The sequence below is a fragment of the Plasmodium brasilianum genome, chromosome 12 (assembly GCF_023973825.1).
Source record: "Plasmodium brasilianum strain Bolivian I chromosome 12, whole genome shotgun sequence".
NCBI classification, from domain to species: Eukaryota; Apicomplexa; class Aconoidasida; order Haemosporida; family Plasmodiidae; genus Plasmodium; species Plasmodium brasilianum.
Genome location: NC_090125.1, coordinates 3,473,133 through 3,493,406, shown reverse-complemented (window position 1 = coordinate 3,493,406; position 20,274 = coordinate 3,473,133). Strand labels below are relative to the sequence as shown.

The window sequence follows — 20,274 nt, the reverse complement described above, 5'->3', positions numbered from 1 at the left end:
ATATATTTTGTTCAATATACGTATTTTGTTTAGTATGCATATTTTGTTCACTGTACATATTTTGTTTAGTGTACTTATTTCGCCGACCTTTGTATAATCCAGCATTCTTTACCTACTCTATTTTCCTCCTATATATATGTACTTCTATTCTAATATTTTTCTATGTTACTTAACATTTCTTAATAATTTTTGTTATATATATATATATATATATATATTTATGTACAACATATATCTTTTTTTTTTTGGTTTCCATGTTGTGACAATGGATCGCCTTCACTTGTACACCTACACACTTAAGGGTACAATAATAAATGTTTAATATCAAACACTTAAAAGGTATTCTTTTTTATGTTAAATTTTTTTTTTTGTATTATTTATAAATTGCGAATAAATTCATTTTAAAGAAACATTAACAAATATAATATAAAAATTAAACCATTTTTTCTAAAGTACGTCTAATTTTCTTTTGTTCCTTAAAAAATGTGAATATTCGATTTTATAAAAAAGATGTATCTCACTTTTCCTTTGGAAATATTTTCTCTTTTGTAATTCACCATATTTTCTATTATTTATATTTCATCATTCAAATTATAGAAACTTCACATAACTTGAAAATCTGCTTTTTTCTTTGTTGCAATTACTCTTGAAAGATGTTGATATTCCTCTGGAATTTCTGAATCAGACTCAAAAAATATATATGATAACGTAATTTTTTCTAAATTTTTTAATCTAGAATCATTTAAAATATCAGGATCAATAAAAAATAGAACAGGTAAATCAATTTCTTCATTTGCATTTAACATTTGTTCTTCAAAACAAAAGCATTGAATTTTATTAAAATATAAGCCTGCTTCGTCCGGCAGTACATGATATAGTGCTATTCCTATTATAGGTTTGTTTAGCAGATTTTTAGCTTTATAAAATGCTAATACTGTTTCACCAGGTTTCACAATAATACTTTTTTGCTCTGGTTCGAATACCCATGGCATATTAGACTGGCTTGTAAAGTTAACTTCAATTAATCTATTCTTATTATTTACTTTTTTATTCATTAAACTACTAATATCTAATTTTTTTCGTATTTCTCCTCCATATCCAGTTGACTGGCAAATAAGTTGATACAATGGAACAAAAGCAAAGGATAAACCAAACATAAATGCAGATATGGATAAATATATATAAGGAGTTTCTATTTTTTCTTTCTTTTCTATTACTAACATATTATTCTTCAACTTATTTCTTCTTCTACTGCTTAATATACTAAAAAAAATTTTGATTACACTCATTTTTCCATAATCTTCATTATTCACTAATAAATAGTTGAAATGAAAGCAGGGGAAAAAAGGGAAAATGTACTTTTTTTGTTAATACACCGTTACATTTCATTTTTGCAAAATTTTTCAACTCTTTAAAAAGGAAAAATTAACTTAAATATTTCTTTACATAACGTTATAAAATTAACTTTTTCTTCAATTAATAACAGCATAAAAAAAAAAAAAAAAATATCACATATTCCGTATGTAACTATGAACTTTGTATTTCATTTACAAGAAAATTACTTAAACCTTTAACCATTTTCTTGCACAAAAAATATTATAAAAGTTATATTTTAAAAGAATACTAAAAATCGAAAAACGTTTTTTCAAATTCTGAAAATTATATAAACTTTTCTATAGAAAAAAATAAAATCTCATAAGTAAAAATTATCAATTTTTTTCTTATTTCCCTTTTTGAATTGAATATGATTCTGAAGTAGTCACACAACTGGGGGAACCTCATATTATTATCTATGTGTTTATATGAATATATGTGTATGCATACATGTATACGTACATACATATATATACATATATCAAAATGCTGAAGTTAATAATTTAACTTTGACGGCTCACGAATTAGAAAAATGTAGTATAAGCAAATATGGGACTCGTTAAAAATGAAACAATAAACAAGCCAAATTTTACAAAAACAAACAAGCAAACAGGAAAATATAATTAACAAAAAAAAACTTTTTTTATAAAATAATTAGTAATGGCACGTTAAATTTATAGAGCTCCCGAATTAATGGATGTGCTTTAAAAACATTAACTTAATATAATTCAATGCTAATTCGATTTATTGAAACCCCTTGAACAACATATAAAAATTTTTATGTAAGGGGACTGTTAGGGGTACATAGGAAAAACTTTTAATAGTCACATGTGGATATTAATTTATGGATTAAAAAAAAAAAAATAAAATACTGTAAAATTATTTAAACTTTTTTCAATTTTTTCACATTATGTAAAACAGGAAAACGAATTTCAATAAGTTGTTTATTCGTGTAAATATATATACATACCTAAATAAATACACATACAAGCACGCATATGGGTACATCACTTCATGTTTGTACTTCCTCAAATTTTTGTTCGTGTTGGTTGGAGAAATAGGAAGGACATACATTAGTCAGCCAAGATGGGTCAATAATAGATGCATGTCTAATAAAAATTCTAGATTCATTATTTGAATATGCATCTGTGTATACAATAAATTTTCTCTTAACCTCTTCCCTTTCGTTTAAAACAGATAAAGAATCAAGGTGAAATAGCCTAGGTCCACTTCTCTTATTTAATAATTCATATTTATTATCTTTCACTACTTTTGAAACATTGTAAAAGAAAGCAGATATTTTTGCTTTAAAAATGAATTCTATATTATTTGACCTCTCCATATCTATTCCAAAATCATGTAGTATCCTTTTTAATTTAATAAAAAATTTCGTAGCCTTTTTAATGGATCTATAAACTAAAAAGTTATCATTACAAAAGCTCTTTTTATTCTTTGCCATTTCAAAATTTTGAAATATATTATAATAACTTAAAATATCACTTTCTTCTGCCATTAAGGATAACCTCATTGTTTTTAATCTGTTCACATTCTTATTGTTATATAAAAATATAGGTTCATTAATTAACATACTAATTATTATGGAGACTTCTCCAACACATTTGTACCTTATACTATTTAATAAAAATATGCTATATTTAAATTTTAAGGGTAAATAACAAATTAATAAACTTAGCTTTTTATCAATTAAATTTCCATCAATATCCATCAATTTTAATATATAAAATAGCTCAAAACATCTTTTTAATGATTTTAACATCGGAGCTGTAACAAAGTCAAAAGAACAAATATTTTTTATTCCTATAGTTTTTAAAAAATATATATTATAAAAAATATCCTTTTTTAATATTTCAGGAATGGGAAATTCATCCAATAAATCCATATAATCATTCAAGGTTATTAGTCGAAAACAAATAGAACTGTTGCAAGCAAGTCTTCTTTCTTCACATATGCTTTTACTACATAATACAGTAAATTCATTTGTTACATTTAAATCATAATCATAAATTTTGTCTTTCATAAAGCATGTATCTATCATGTATTTCACATTTTTGAACTTGTTATAAAAGTAAAACACTATATCTTTTACAATTATAATTTTGTTCTTTAATTCATATAAATCTATATCATCTCTATACGCATCATATATTATTTCTATATGCGTGCTTTCAATATTTTTATTTCGCAAACCCTTTTGAACTACATCTATTTCATATTCATTATTTAAATAAATAAGAATATTCTGATCAGTTCTTTTCTTATCCTCATATAATTTTTTAATCAGCGTGATGCTCATTTCTAAGTAATTGGAACATCTTTCTTTCAGGTAATAAATTTGGTTATGCTGAAACTCCTTTGTCCGCCTTTGTTTCGCCTCATAATTATTGAAACTACTATAATTCAAAATATTAAAAATGAATATGCTAATGACGTTATTAATTTTTTCTAACTTTTCTACAACATCTTTCCATTCTTCTAATTTTTTATTAATTTCGTAGTTTGCATTATTTACATGTTTTCTGTCTATGATCTGAAAATCATCGATTTCATCTTTATAATCATCAGGAACTAAAGAGTGCTTAGCTGAGTTTACAAAGAAGCAATTTAACGCATTTTTTTTTTTTTTAAGTGTGTCTCCTTTGCCTTTCTCTCCTTTGAATTTCAATTTTTTCTGATCTTCCATATCGGAATCGGAAAAAATAGAATTTTCACAATTATTTAAGAATAAAACTTTATCTATCTCTTTATCTTTTAGTAGGCTGTTACTTCTACTCCTTGAAAAGTATTTTTTTTTATTATTTAATAAATCCTTCAATTTCTTACTTTTTATGGACGAACTTTTTTTATTTCCCTGTTGTTCATTATCTCCATCGCTGTTTTTACGAGCATGCTTCTTTATATAAATGTGATCTTCTAAAGGTGTACCCCATTGTCTTTTTAATTTCCCTATGATTTTTTCTTTTTCATTCTTTAAAATATTATGTTTTTTTTCATAATTAAGGATTTTCATGCGTTCATAACTACTACTACTTTTACTACCTTTTTTATATTTTTTGCGTTCTTTTTTTTCTCGTTTGATTTCTCTATATTTTTCCCTTCTTGCAATGTCATCCCGGTTTTCCTTTTTTAAATGATGGAATAATATTATACTATCTTCACTTTTCTTATGTGCATTTTCACTTTTTTCTCCTTCTTCCAATATCGGAGCATTATTTTCAGCAGCATCTTGCAGATCTATTCGTTCATGTTCTATACTTCTACTTGTTGACGACGCTGTTAGGTTAAAATTGAGTTTACTATTATATGAATCAAAAAAGTTAAGAACATTTTCAACAAAAAAATCAGAAAAGATAAAAATGAATAAGTCGTTTCTTTTTACAAGAATCTTCTTTAACAGTGATAGAATTAAATCTGTTTTTGTTAGTCTTTTGTGAATGTTTGTTAAAATTACTATATTAAACTCAATTAGTAGCGGGTCAAATAATATTTTTTGAAGTAGCTTTGATTCATCAAGAACTAAAATTTTGTTACTTCCTTTGGTATCTACATTTCTGTTGTCATAATCATTTAAAAAGGAAAAAAAATCTCTTGAGTCATCTTCAATTAGGTGATAACAATTGGTAAAAATTTTTTCAGAAAATACTAAGCATAATTTGCTATTTTCATTTAATGCATGAAATTTCTTTTCATATAAAATTAGAACTAGTTTTATTAATTCGTCAAAACCCAGTCTACCAGCGATGAGGAAAACATTATGTATTTTTAATAAATTTAAAATTTCACTTTCAAACTTTTCAAACAGTAATTTCTTTTCATCTCTATTGAATATCACGTAGTTTCTCATGTTTAAAGGAGAAAAAATATATGTATATGGAAAATATATATATACATATATATATGCTATATAATGCAAAATATACAACTCTTTTAGTATAATGCGTTTAATACTTTTTGTTAGTCATTTTACATTATCACATTTTATTTCATCATTTTTTTATATGCCTAAAGCATTCTTTTTTCAATATCTTTTCTTAGCATTTGAAAAAGATGATTGGTAATTCCCAGATATTATGAATATGAACACCTGAGTTCACAGGCACGATTTAAGCATATTTTAATTAGCTTTTTTACTGTGCATTTTTATGCCAAATACATCTTTTCATTTTTGAAGATTTCAAATGATGGATTCATCATTTCTGCAATAAAAAATTATAAAACATTAAATTAACATATTAGCAATTTAACATATTAACAATTTAACATATTAACAATTTAACATATTAACAAGTTAACATATTAACAAGTTGACATATTAACAAATTGATAAATTACAAATTAACTAATTTTAACATTCATGCAAATGAACAAAATATAACATTTCACAAAAGGTAGGGGTGAGGATGTTCCATTAAGAATGTACTGAGATCTTGTGAAAAAAATTTCCCAGAAACATTAAGAATTAATTCAATTTTATTATGTATATAGTATAATTAACTATAGGAACAAATTACGTTATTTTTTTTCTTTTTCCTTTTCCCTTGAGTATTACTATTTGTAGATATAAAAAAATCAAAAAAAAAAAAAATCCTTATTTTTTACTGCACAATTTCCATAACACTTAAAGTGCGAAATATGCAAATCATTAAAAACATAAACACCTTTTTAGGACACTTCAAAGATATGCATATTATCATGTGCTATCATTTTACCTTTAATATTAATCAATTTTATCTATTCCATTTAGTACTAATTTAAACGAAAAATATATTGTAATTGCTTCTTCATAAGCGATGATAAGATATCAACATCTGCAAAAATTTGACCTTTATTACTATTCATAATTTCTTTATACACCCTGTCAAATATAATATTTGATTCATTTATAATAGAATTCTGTTCTTCCCTATCGTGTATTTTAAAAAACATATAAACCTTTTCAATAGGTATAACCATAACATTTATTCTATAATTTTTATACAAATAAAGTTTTTGTGCCAATATGTCAATTTGGTTCTCACAGTAATCATTAAAAAGGGAGTTAGACACTATTTCAGAGTCTTTATTTTCATTATTTAGGTAGTACTCACAATTTACATTGCTCCAAACATTTGCACTTCCGCAGATATTTTTCTTCCCCATATTTCGTTCCGAAGATTCATTTTTTACTTCCAATAAACTTGCATCATCAATAGTAATTGTGCCACACTTTTTGGTACCTTTATCCATCCTCCATATATCTGATATTTTTATCACATTTTTCGAGACTCTCTCCTTTTTTATAAATAATATGGAAAATTTTAGAAGAGGAAAATATGCATTCAGAACAAATAAATCATTAATTTCTTGATTTTTAAAAAAAATATTCGGTGCATTATTAAGCTTCATTTTTGTTATATTTAATTTATGGAGTATTTCGTAAAACTTAATTAAGTCATAACCATAAGCATGCTTTTTTTGCTGGAGAAAAAAAAGTTGTTTTAAATATTTTAATATATCAACAGTGGTAGCAGTATCTATACTATCTTCCACATATATAGCATTTATTCTGCTTGTTACTATTTTATCTTCATTTATACGATTCTTCTGATTACTTTCACGAAGATTATTAGACATTTTTTTAGTTTTTCCAATCATTTTGAAGTTCATATTAATTCTATATTGTTCCAAGTTGTAATCAATAATGTTGCTACTTGCTTCCTTTTCTTCATTCGTTTCAAAATTATCCTTCTTTCTAATTAATTTTTTATTTTTATCTGTCCCATCATTTTGTAATTTGCCTTTGATAATTTCACTTTTCACGAAAGAATTTCTCCTTTTTTTCGTAACTTTTAAATATAGCAATGGATAATATACTTCCAAAAAAATAAAACAATAGTAAAAAAGTATCTGCGTATTTATATTTTTTAAAATTTTATCTATATCATTAAAACATATATCAAACATGGAAATAATTAAAGATTCATATATTTTATCATGTTTATAGGAGCATAAACATAGTAATATATCTAATGAAAAAATGGAACTATCAACAATTTTTTTATTATTTATTATAATATCTACTAAAGCTTTAAAAAAATGTGCGTGAAAAACTCTCGACATCCATATACTTCTAAAAGTGAGATTCAGTTGATTTTTTGAAAAATAAGTGCTTCGAATTAATCTATAAAATAGATCTGTATATAGTTCACTTATAGAGTATATATTTCTATTCGTATTAATGCAAAAGTAAATTAAATCTAATATTTGATTAATTGTTAATAATTCCAATTTTATTTTTATACTTCCCTCACACTCCTTCCTAACAAATGTCCCATTTCCATAAACTGTACGAGGGGATATGCTGCTTTCGTTTTTTTCTGAGAAAAGAACATCACTCCTTTTATCTTCTCTATCTATTTCATTTTCATCTAATAATAATATCTCGTTATTTTTTACTAAAATTGAGGGATTATTGTTACACTTTGAAATGTCTCTATTGTTATCACTCAACAAATGATGCTTCCTTTCTTTGTTTAAACCATTTTGCACTCCATTTGCGGTAAAAATAAATTGATAAATTGGGTAAAAATAGTCTTTCCTACAATATTCATATAATTTAAATTTATTTATAATATTAATTAATTTAAATATACAATATAAACTAACTGGGGTATTATCATCACGTAGAATGCTACTTTGCTCTAACTTTCTAAAAAAGTATAAAATCTGAATAACAAATATTTTTCTTTTCTTCTTATTTATTAAATATTCGGTGTTTTTAATTAAATCGAGAGTTTCTGCACATGTTAGAGATGGAATTATCCTTTTATAATGTTTTAAGAACAATTCAGAAAATAATTTGTTACTCGCATCAAATCTTAATTTATTTAATAAAAAAAATATCTGACAGAAAAGCTCTGGATATATGTTATTGAAATTTAATAAAACTAATTTCTTTAGTAAAATTTTTTTTATAACTTTATTGTAGTTTAATAAGTCACACAAAAGAAATATACTTTTAATACTACTTTCTAACGAACTACTTTCAAAGTATAATTCTAACTTTTTTCTTAAAAAAAATATTAATCGTTTATTGTACCAACTGTAAATTGATTTCTGCAAATTTATACCCTTAATTATGAAGCTACTTTTAAATAATGCGAGAAAAAACAAAATGTTTTTAATTTGATATATCTTTAAAAATTCTGAATTCAACCTTATGCTGTAGAACAAAACATTAATGTTATGCATATTCATATATCTAGTTATATATATTATTTGAAGGAATTTAAGAATACTATCACAATCGTATAAAATGAAGTAATCCGTCATACTTTCAAAGAGTAACTTCACATAATTTTTGGTACTCCTGTATAAGTTTAAAAAACATTCTTCATAAAAAAGGTCCAGTTTTAGAAGTTGCTCTTCTTCACTATTGAAGCTTACATCATCGTTCACCGATTTCCCATTATATATTCTTAAACCATTGCAGAAATTAATTTCATCACCTTCATATATATACTTAAACTTTTCTCTGCCATTTCGTGCGTCATTATTACTTCTAAAAAGGATATCCCTTTTAAGATCATGTGAAAAATTGTTGGTATATGTATTCTCACTCTGTTCTAATACATTTTCAGTATTTTCTACATAGTCGGTTCCCTCTTTTAATAAATAATTCTCTTCATCTACTCTCCTACTAGCCAATAAGTTGTTTTTTTTTTTCTCTTCGATTTTGTTCCCTATAAAATGGTTACCCATTGTCCGTCCTTTAATTATTTCTTTTATTATGTAGTTTTCTATATCATTGTTATTTAAAAATAAATTTAAATTTTTAATTTTTCTCTCACCTACATTATTATGTTCTTCAAAAATGCGCTCACACAGTATTCCTATGCAATCTAATACGTGAAATATATTTTTGTCTATATTTGGTAAGAATATAATACAATTACTAACTATTTTATTCAGTAAAAATAAAAAATTAAAGTAGACACAAATGAAATAACCATAATGATAATGTGGCATATCATTTACTTTGTAATTCTTTTCATTTGCAGTTACTTCATAAGGAATGTGCTCTACAGCTAAAATGGAACCATAATTATTATGCTGTTTTTCAAATGCGCTTTTATCTTTTTTTTCTTCATTAATATTCTTTACATATTCAAAACTATCGTTGTTAACATTTTTTATCAACTCGTCTATTTTTATTTTCTTAAAATAAAGCGAATACAACTCAGACAATTTCAGTAAATCACAATGATCTACTTGATTATTTAACAGCAGCAATAAATTTAAAGTATTTTTATTATTATTCTTTGACAAATATGAGAGATCCTCATCTGATATATTTACTGAAAAAAAATTTTCTGACTTTTTTTTTTGCTCATAAAAAAACTGAGTACTTTCTAAAAGGCTTAACTTTATATATAAATAGGTATATTTCAGCAAAAACTTATAATCAAATATTTCAATAAAAGGAAAGGAATAATTAAAAAAATAAATTATAAATTTATGAAGACAGAAAAATCTTTTAAAAGTAGAGGAAGTATTATCATATGTAGTTAAATTTTTGTCAATAATAACCATAAATTTTTTTATTATATCTAAATTGTTAACATCAAATTCATATTTTTCAAGTGTGTTATTATTACTCGGACACTTTGAACAGTCACTAAATTTAAATACCTTTTGGTTCATTGATAAAATACTTTTTCTCTTTAAATTTTCTATAGAAAAAAGTAATAAATCATAGAAACTATTAAATTTATTAATTAACATCTCTTCATTACTTTGCACTTGAACAATTCTAAATAATTTACTACTTTCCTCAAAAATCTTTTCTTCTTCTAAAATTCCTTTTATATCTTTATCTTTTAAATAAAATCTTAAGAGTTCTTCTTTCACCTTACATCTTTTCAAAGTAATATTTTCAAAAATTTTTTTTAATATGTCTTTTTTTTCATTTCTTGAGTAATAATTTAGGTTTTCTAACAATTTATCCTTAGGTGAACCAACTTTTTTTAACTTAAGATTTTTTTGATTCTTATTATGAATACAAGAACTGTAACACGCTTTTGAAAAAATGTTCTTTCTTATTTTCATTTCTACATTTAAACGGGATATCAAAAAATGAATGGACGAAGTAGAAAAAGTGGAAGTGGAAGAAAAAAAAAAAAGAATATTACGTATGATTGCCCATTCCAAAGAGCCTTTCCATCTTTTTTTCTTTTTCCTATTTTTCTTTTCTATTTTTTAATTTTACACTACTAAATAAATTTGAAGTTGAAATTTAAGTGAATTCTTTTTACATTTTTAAATATCTTAAACAAAAACTGAAAAAAAAAATAGATGAAGAGGAAGAAGTACAGATGGATTCTTCATTTCCTATTATGTGTCCTAAGTTTGGTAGTTGAAAAATAACCAGTGTAATTTTAAATAATATATAAAATTGCTAAATGAATTTGAGTTCTTGAGATATTCATTTATTTTACTGTCATTTAATATTTCTAAAACGTATAAACAAATGGGAAAACGAATATAAAAAATATATGGCTTACTTCTCCAATAATTTAAATATTTTAAATAATTCAAAAAATTTTTATCATTAAAGTATTTATTATCATACAGATGTTTTATGTAGTCCATATTACTCAACGATTGTACAAACTCCAATTCACACTCAAATCTTAACCTATTTTCAAATAAACCCTCTCTATAATTTCTGTGTAAAATTAATACTCTTTTATTATCTTCTTCGTTTATTTCTTTTAGCTTATCGTTTTCCATTTTACGAAAAGGGAATTACAACAAGAGAATTACAACATAGGAACTACAGCAAAGGAATTACAACAAAGAAAATACATAAATGGAATTATATATATATGCAAAAGAATCAACATACCACATATGCAAGTGCCATTACATATTCAAACATATATGTGCACCAAAAAGGAATTAATTAAGCTTTAAAATATGACTTTAATCTGTTTTTATTTGTAATTTTTGAGCTTACACATATATATATATTCATAAAACCTCACTAACCATTTGTGAAATATAAATGAATTTCTTCCCACAAAGCAGGCCCTTTATATTTTTAGAAATATAAAAAAGAAAAGTTATATATTAATTAATATTTCACTATGTTCACCTTTACAAATGAATAAAACTGAATATTTTTTTTTTTTTTGTTTTTGAATTTTAAAAATAAATTTTTTATTATGTGAACAGCTGAAGTTATATTTAGCAGAACCTTTGTTCATGTAGCAAAATATAAGAAGCATAATGGGGAAGAAACAGACGGATAAAATTAACTCCATATTTTAAAATAATACAAATACTAGATTGAAGATTAACCATAGAGTATTTATTCTTATCATAGGTTCTATTATATCGTTCTCTTTTTTCTATGTTTAACGCATTCACCCTAAATCAGAAAAAATACTAAATTGTGTGATTTAACATGCAATGTTTACATACCCTTATGCGTAAACAAATATATATATATATGTATTGGTATATATAATCCTAAAAATTATTTATCCCTACTAATACAATTGCTACGCCATCATATATATATTTATTGCCGTTTTTCCACCTAAAATTTCATTAGGTTTGGAATCATGAAAAGGCATGTTCCAAAGATACTTTTTAGCATATGTCCGTTTTATTAAATTGATTATATGTTCTTTTTCGTTTATTTCGTAAAATATGTACATATATATAAATAATATATTTGGTGAAATCAAATTCTGAAAAAATGCCTTTTAAGCAACTTAAATTGTACAGGAAGAAAAAACTAGCTGTACGATATTTACCGTTTTGTTTTTATCTCTCAAAACAATTCGGAAATACATAATAAATTTATACTTTTGTGTATATACGCATAAACATAAACTTTTTTCTTACTTTCCAGAACAGTATTATTCTTACAGAACGAATTGTACAAGTAAAAATACATAGGAACTATGTATCAACAGATGCTTCATAACATTTTCCCCGTAGATTATTCCAAAAAACATTTTGATTTCTTCGAAAAGATTATTTTCAGCTGTTTATTGTTTAATTATAGGAACTTTATAAATAAATTGAACATATTTGTATTATATATACATATATATATTTATTTATTCGCTTGTATAAATTGATATAAATACAGCACAAATTAAAAATGTAACACGGGAATCGCAAAGATCATTCCAAAAGGGAACGAAATATTAGTTGGGTTTTATGCTATTCTTATTCTTATTCACTCCTTAATATTTTTTTATATTAAGTTATGTTTGCACTTTTTGTTGCAATTTTTAAATTTATATGAAAAATTCTTAAGGAAAAAAAAAAAAAAAGAAGACATATACATATACATTTATATATATATGTAAACATTAATGTGGAACAAAATATAAGTTTAACTTCAAAAAAAAAAAAGACTACATTGAATACTTAAAAATTTCTTTTTTGTATATATATATATATATTTTTTTTTTTTTTTTTTACTTCTTTTTCATTTGTAAATAATATGAGCAAGCTAATATGTATAAATATGTGCCTACATTTTTGCCACTCTGCGCGTTTAACCTGGTTTTAAGAACGTTTTCCCGATAAATTATTATGTACGGAAACATGCATAAATATACATAATTTCCCATTGAAATAATTTTAAAATGAATTAAGTGACTTGTTACTCTTGTAAAAGCACGTACATTAATTAAAATGTGGGAATAATAATAAAATATAGTATGTAATATAAATATAAATATATAAATATTATATATATATATATATATATATATATAAATTAAAAGGCTGAATATCTATTAAATGGATTTTGATTTTTATTATAATTAATGTAATTAAAGTTCCCCATCATTTTATTATTTCTGTTATTTCTTAATTTATTTCTGTTATGCACATTTGCTCTATAGTGTGCTGCTGCTATTCCAAAGGTGTCAACGTCTAACATTCGTAACCTTTCTCTGTCAACCTTTTCATCTTTTCCTTGTTGTTTGTCTAATGTTTCACAACTAATGTTATCAAAGAAACTGGAATTTTTGTCATAACCACCTACTTGAAGACTATTGTTCATTGACAAAGTGTCCTTACTCTTTTCATCTAATACATTGCATTTGTCGAATTTTAAATTATTTGTACTAAAATCAAAATCTGGGCTGAACTTACTTTTTAGTGCAGGGTTTGGCTGTGATTCCAACTCTCCGATAACATAACTAGGTCTTTCATATTTTCTAAAATTTTTAAATCTATAACTATTAAAATTTCTACTACCATTATTATTACTATTATAATGGGTATAATAATTCGGTCTATTAAAGTATCTTCTATTATTTACGTTCATATTTCTATCATTTGACTGCACCATATTATTAGGGATTTTTAATGTCTTATTCATATTCATGTTATTGTTATAATTTATATTTTCCGTTAAACTATTTTTAGTCGATGGTGCTACGTTCATTGACACTATTGCTGGGTCATCCGGTATAGTTTTAGCAGCTTCACTAACTGTTACATCTTTTATATCCTTCCCTCGGAATATTATAAAGTCATAAACTTCGTTTGATGGAGGGATATCTGGTTGTCTTCTTCCTTCTGTTCCAAATGATCTAACATTTTGTAATGCAACAGTCGATTCATGCGTATTTATCGTGTACAGAATACCCTCATACCTTATCTCAGAATTGGAAATTAACGAAATTTTACTTCCTATATATGGCAAAGTTGATACGGAAGACATTTTTTTTTTTTCTCTCTCTTTAAATCAATACGTAATAGTATATGTGTTAATACACATGTATATATATAAAGGTGGTAATATGTATTTTTACATATAAATACCTATATGCTAGTATAATGAAAAAGTACGCACATTAAATGAATTCCTCAATATAAACACTTTAATATATTCTTTTTAATATATACACTTAAATAAATTCTCTTTAATATATACAACTTTAATATATTCTCCTTAATATACACGCTTTAATATATTCTCATTAATATATCGTTTTAATATATTTCCATTAATATATTGACTTTAATATATTCTCTTTAATATATATGCTTTAATATATACTCCTTAATGTGTATGTTTTAATATATACGTTTCAATATGTATTAATAAGTATGCTTTAGTACATATTCTTTTACGTTCAAGCTTTAATATGCATGCTTTAATATATATGCCTGTATATATATGTGCTACAGTATAAAAGCATTTACATAAATACTGTATATATAAAATTATAAATACGTATACGTTTAATATATATGTTTTAGCACATCTACAAGAATAGGCAAATGTATGTGAGTACATAGAAGTACATATGTGCATTTGTAAGTACAATAAAAAACCCCATAAAATGAAAAAGGGAAAATCTTTAAATTGAAGTTCTATATCATCTACTAAAAATGTATTTTTTTACTTTACGAAAGATATAGAAGTGTAAAAAGAACATGTAAGTGAAAAAATGGAAAAAATTAAAATGTTATATAAAAAAAATATAATATAAAGAGTAAAATATATAATCCAAAGAAATTAAATAAATATAATATGTCGCATTACATAATAAAAAAAGGAAGGAGAAAAATTACACTATGGATTTGACGATGGCCCAGCTTAAATAATATATGTAATGATCTAAAACACCAAAATTACATCAGAAAAAAAAAGAAATAAGATGAAAAACAAAGAAGAGAAAAAATATATATGAAGGAAAATGAAATAGAATAAATAATAAATGATTTACTGTTTATTAATATAAGATAAAAAAAGTGTATGATGATAAAATCTTTAATTTTACCCTACAGTGATTTTATAAGCGCAAGAATAAACTACCTTTGATTTTATCTTTTGAAAAATTAATAAGTAAAAATGAAATATTAACACTTTCTTTTTATGTTAGCTGTAAAAAGTTCTTTATAGACGTATTCTAAAAGTAATTTAAATTTAAATCCCATTTATTATTCTTCTACTTGAAATATATTTTAAAATCTTTAATGTAATTAAAATTAAAAAAAAAAAATAGAAATTATAAAAAATAATAAAATGATATATTACTTAAAATTTTTTCTATAAACATAAAAAATATTTTTATGTTATAATTTTGAAAAAACATGTATATGAAGAAGTACACATACATCTATAAGTATATGTATATGCAAATACATACACATGCATTTATATATATATATACAAACAAAAGAGTACACATACATAGCAATTGATTTACGTTGAAGGGGATGAAATGCTCATATTATTTTTTCATGATACTCCTAAATTGCTAATTTTTTGTAGTATATGATTTGAAATATGAATAATAAAAAAAAAAAAAATTAAATAATAAAAAAAATATTAATTTAATTATTATATTAAAAGGTTAATTATATATAAATGTATTTGCTTATGTCATTTAATATGAACCGACATAACAGTATAATATCTATTGTTTCATAAATTTTGTAGAAGTTTCAAATATATATATATATATATATACAAATAAAGAAATATTTAATGTTATTTTGCTCAAGCATTAAATTGAAATAGAAATTGAAATTATTATCACAAAAATACATGCAAAAACATCTTTTAACATGAAAAAAAAAAAAAAAAAAAAATTAAAGACAATTTAAAAATATCAAACTTTGACTTTAAAAGAAACAACACAACAAACTCCGAGATACATATATACTTTAAATTATGTTTTTACATCTATCTTTTTCTTATATATAGCCCAATATATGTTTTTTGTTTTAATATAAAATTATGGTAAATAATGAATTGTATTTATCAAAAACCCGTGCAAAAATTAATACGTTTATATAAATAAAAATTCTGATCCATATACGTCTTCATATGCAATTAGTTAAAAAAAAAAATAAATATAATTTTATGTTTTATAAGTTCTATTACATGTATATTACAATCTTGTAGTGAATCTAAAACATTAGTATATATTTACATATTAATATACATAAACATTTATATGTAAGTTTTAGATAATAAAGAAAAATCTCGCTTCTAGTTTATCTCTGATTAAAATAAATAATAAAATGAAATAATGAAAAAACAACTGAAAAATGATATAAACTACACATTCGTATTATAAGCAGTATGTCTACCTTCTCTGTATAAAATTCTTCCTTAAATTTATTGTACATATCAACAGAAGCATACACCCACACATCCAATTATTAGTATATACATATAAACACATAAGAGTTTGAATACGTAGGAACAAAATATACGGCTACATACATAAATGTAGGAAATGTATTTTTTACATGTACATAATTTATCCACACAGTTCTTGCTAGTATTTCAAGTCTAAATAAACAAAATGCAAATGGGATTTATGTAATTTCACATTTTTTTAGACGACTAATTTTAAATGAGCGACTAAATTTATATATGCACACATTCATGAAAAATAAAAATTATACAAATTTAAATTATTTTTAAAATTAAAACAAAAAAAAAAAGAAAGAATAGGTGTACTTATATATAAATATATAAATGCACTAGTAGCTTTTATCATCTTTCAAATATTCAAATTAAAATGCAAAAAAAAAATATAATTTTACGCTTACAGATAATGTATACCTACTAAAAAAAAAAAAAAATAATTAATGTACATACAAAAAAAAATTCACCCTATTCACTTGTATAAAAGAAGAACCATGTATGAAAATATATCTTATTATGTTTATAAGATTTGTTTTTAAAGTTTTCGTAAATTTTTAAAAAAATAAAAACAAAAAAAAATATTTTAACTGAAATATCATTCTGATCCCTTAATTTTTTTTTTTATAACTCAGAAATGATTTTAATTGTTAGTGAACACTTTTACTGTTAATTCTTTCATATTACACTATTTTTTAAAAACGCGTTGTTTATATGTTTTTTCAGTGGGCATTATATTATGCACATTTCATGAGCAAATTGTATATATTTGTGTGTACATATATATATATATATATGTACACACAAATATATACAATTTGCTCATAAGAGTATGTAAATTTCATTTTTGTAGCTATTTTATAAGTGTAAATTATAACTCTTAAAAATGCTACATGTAAATTAGTTTCGTTTGTATTAACAAAAACTAAAAAATTGTTCCACTTGTGAAAAATGTGTCACCAAGCAACTCATTTTGAATAAACAATAAATATTCACATTTACCATTTCTGGTGTTTTATATAAACCCTTAAATATACGTTACGTTAATATTTTTTATCTTTCGTTTACTACATTTCATTTTTTAATGTGCCTGACGTAAAGATTTTCTTGTGAACTTTTTCATATTCGTTATGAAGAATATGGACTAATTAACTCAAAGAAGTAGACAACTACTAATTTTATAAGTGTGGAGGGAAATTAATGATGTATATGCCATATTATACATATATGTACGAATGGAACACACATATTGCTAAACAAATGTCAAGGGGGTTACTATTTCAGTATTATCTTCTCGAATGCGTTAAATCTTGTTGTATAGACACATACTCAAATTTTTGAGGAGTTAAAAAGACAATATTATAAGTAAATTAAAAAATATTTAAAAAAAAATTGCTTTTTACCTAAGGAGCTATTCTTTTTTAAAATATTTTTTAAGATAAACTATGTAAAAATGAAAATAAAAATAGAAATAAACATGCACTTTTATTAAAAACTTGTTATAATTGAAGAAAAGTTTTTTTTTTCAATTTTTTTCTTATATATATTGAAAAGGTATCGAAAAAAAAAAAAAAATTCCTTAAAAAATTCTATATATCATTTTAACTTTTATATATAAAAAATCACTATATATTCTTTGCTCATTATGTAATAGGTATTACATATATTTTGCTTGCACGGATGGGTGAAATTCATATGTATTATTTATTATATACATGGTACAAACTATATTTTGTGCTATATTATTCGTTTTGCACACTTGGTTCATTTTCTTCATGTTGAGTATTTGTTTGATGTTTTTCATTTATTCCTTCTTCCTGATTTGGTTCATTTCTCTGTTCTATATTTACCTTAGCTAAATATTCAACTAATTCTAAGGAAGATATTTCTTCCCAGGGTTTATCTTTACCAACAACAGCTAGCGATGTATTATCAACAGTTAATTCATTTTCATTTGAGAGGGAGCATCTCAATGCTTTTAAACAATGTATAGTTAAATCCTCTAACGATGATTCTTCAAATAGATGAGCATTTTTTTCTAAATAAGTTTTTGATGCGTGAGATCTTGCACCGAATGATAAGGCAATATATTCAAAATATGAACCATTTGGTTTAGTTTCAAAAATATAAGGTTCCTTAAAATACCCCGCTATTATTAAACCTACGCCAAAAGCCCTTCTACTACTTTTTTGAGTGTTTTTTTGATATTTATCTGCTACTTTTCTAACTAATTTTTCTATATTTATATTTTCATCAAACAAAAACTTATGCGTCAAACATTCATTTCTCATAAATTTTGTTAATACCTTAGCATCGGATGTTATACCACTCATTGTGGCACCTATATGATCATCGATTTTGAATAATTTTTCCTGATGAAATGATAATTTGCTAATAGATTTTTTTAAGCCACACACTACCTACGAATGGGAAAAAAAAGGAACCAAAAAAAAGAAATAAAAAATAAATAATTAATTATATATATATATACATTGCAAAAGTAAAAAATTTTCTCAAAAGGGTAGGAACATATTTAAAAGAATGCACTTCTTTGTTTTTCATTTCTATTTCTTCCTCTTCCTATATTTCCAAATTTTCATTAACGATGTAACCCCTCAAATTGGAAAACATATTATAAATTTCAAAAAAAAAAAAAAAAAAAATATATATATATTTATTTTTTCCTTTTTAACCACAAAATCCTTGGACTTCACTGCCACAGCACAAGTTCCCTGTTTTATTGCTTCATTTGCATATTCTATTTGATATAGCCTCCCTAAAAAGGTTTACATACATTTGTACGTACATATATGTATAATTATTCACATACATAAATACATATATATCTATGTATGGTATATTAAAATATGCACTACTTTATCTTTTCTCATGCCAACTAATTTGATATAATACCTTCAGGAGAATAAATAATATTGTCTGTGTCATATAAGTTTCGGTACATTTTATTGATTTATTGGATTGTGGTTCTCTTTACGTATGTTCCTTTTCCCTAATGATTTTCCCCTGCTTTTCTTTTTCGTTTTCTTTTTCTTTTTTGTGTTATTATATTTTTGTTATATACTAATTTTTTATGGAAAAATGCTTTTTAAAATATACGTATGTAAATTAAAAGGTCAACGTAAAAAATGGAAAAAGAAAATGATTTACTTATAAATAGTTTTCATAACATTTAACAAAACAAATTACAATTTTTTCATAAAACTTTCTATCCCCTAAGAAATGTAAATTTATTTATTAAAAGATGGTTCATGTTTTATTGTAACATATTATTTGTTCTCCCTGTGCATAAAATTGCCATACTGTTATTTGTTTGTTATACATCATAAATTTTATGTTTTTTTTCTTTTTATATTGTCATTTTTTTTTATTTTTTTTTTACAATAAGAACTGTTTTATAAAACCCCGCAGAGATTCAAGTTACTAGGCTCATTTCAGTAAGGTTTCACACGTATAAGTACAAATATGTGCATTAAATATTAGGTATTTAAGGAAGAATATACTACTATACTATAAACTCATATAGCGATGCAATTTGTAGAGAAATTTAAAATTTTTTAAAACTCGCTATATATATATATGTATATAATTCAAAAATTATTGCACTTTTTATTATAATCTTTACAGCCCGAACAATATATTCACTTTGACACATATGTTAAAATTTTTTTTTTTAATTTTTT

At 23.7% G+C, this 20,274-nt stretch overlaps 5 protein-coding genes across 5 annotated transcripts; all 5 read right to left on the bottom strand.

The window, feature by feature from the left end:
* Positions 1 to 602: 602 nt before the first annotated feature.
* Positions 603 to 1,578, bottom strand: MKS88_004707 (cytochrome c oxidase assembly protein COX11; the record flags this gene model as incomplete). The annotated part of the gene is made up of 2 exons (XM_067217904.1): positions 603 to 1,312; positions 1,563 to 1,578. The coding sequence occupies 2 exons, from the start codon at positions 1,576 to 1,578 to the stop codon at positions 603 to 605; spliced, it is 726 nt and encodes a 241-aa protein (XP_067072287.1).
* Positions 1,579 to 2,386: 808 nt separating this feature from the next.
* Positions 2,387 to 5,236, bottom strand: MKS88_004706 (uncharacterized protein; the record flags this gene model as incomplete). Its single annotated transcript, XM_067217903.1, has 1 exon — positions 2,387 to 5,236. One exon carries the CDS (start codon positions 5,234 to 5,236, stop codon positions 2,387 to 2,389), a length of 2,850 nt encoding a protein of 949 aa, XP_067072286.1.
* A 902-nt stretch (positions 5,237 to 6,138) lies between these two features.
* On the bottom strand, positions 6,139 to 11,163 carry MKS88_004705 (uncharacterized protein; the record flags this gene model as incomplete). The annotated part of the gene is made up of 2 exons (XM_067217902.1): positions 6,139 to 10,481; positions 10,935 to 11,163. 2 exons carry the CDS (start codon positions 11,161 to 11,163, stop codon positions 6,139 to 6,141), a joined length of 4,572 nt encoding a protein of 1,523 aa, XP_067072285.1.
* Positions 11,164 to 13,174: 2,011 nt separating this feature from the next.
* MKS88_004704 (trailer hitch-like protein) lies at positions 13,175 to 14,128 on the bottom strand (the record flags this gene model as incomplete). Its single annotated transcript, XM_067217901.1, has 1 exon — positions 13,175 to 14,128. One exon carries the CDS (start codon positions 14,126 to 14,128, stop codon positions 13,175 to 13,177), a length of 954 nt encoding a protein of 317 aa, XP_067072284.1.
* A 4,187-nt stretch (positions 14,129 to 18,315) lies between these two features.
* Positions 18,316 to 19,535, bottom strand: MKS88_004703 (proteasome subunit alpha type-1; the record flags this gene model as incomplete). The annotated part of the gene is made up of 3 exons (XM_067217900.1): positions 18,316 to 18,993; positions 19,267 to 19,349; positions 19,487 to 19,535. The coding sequence occupies 3 exons, from the start codon at positions 19,533 to 19,535 to the stop codon at positions 18,316 to 18,318; spliced, it is 810 nt and encodes a 269-aa protein (XP_067072283.1).
* Positions 19,536 to 20,274: the final 739 nt, after the last annotated feature.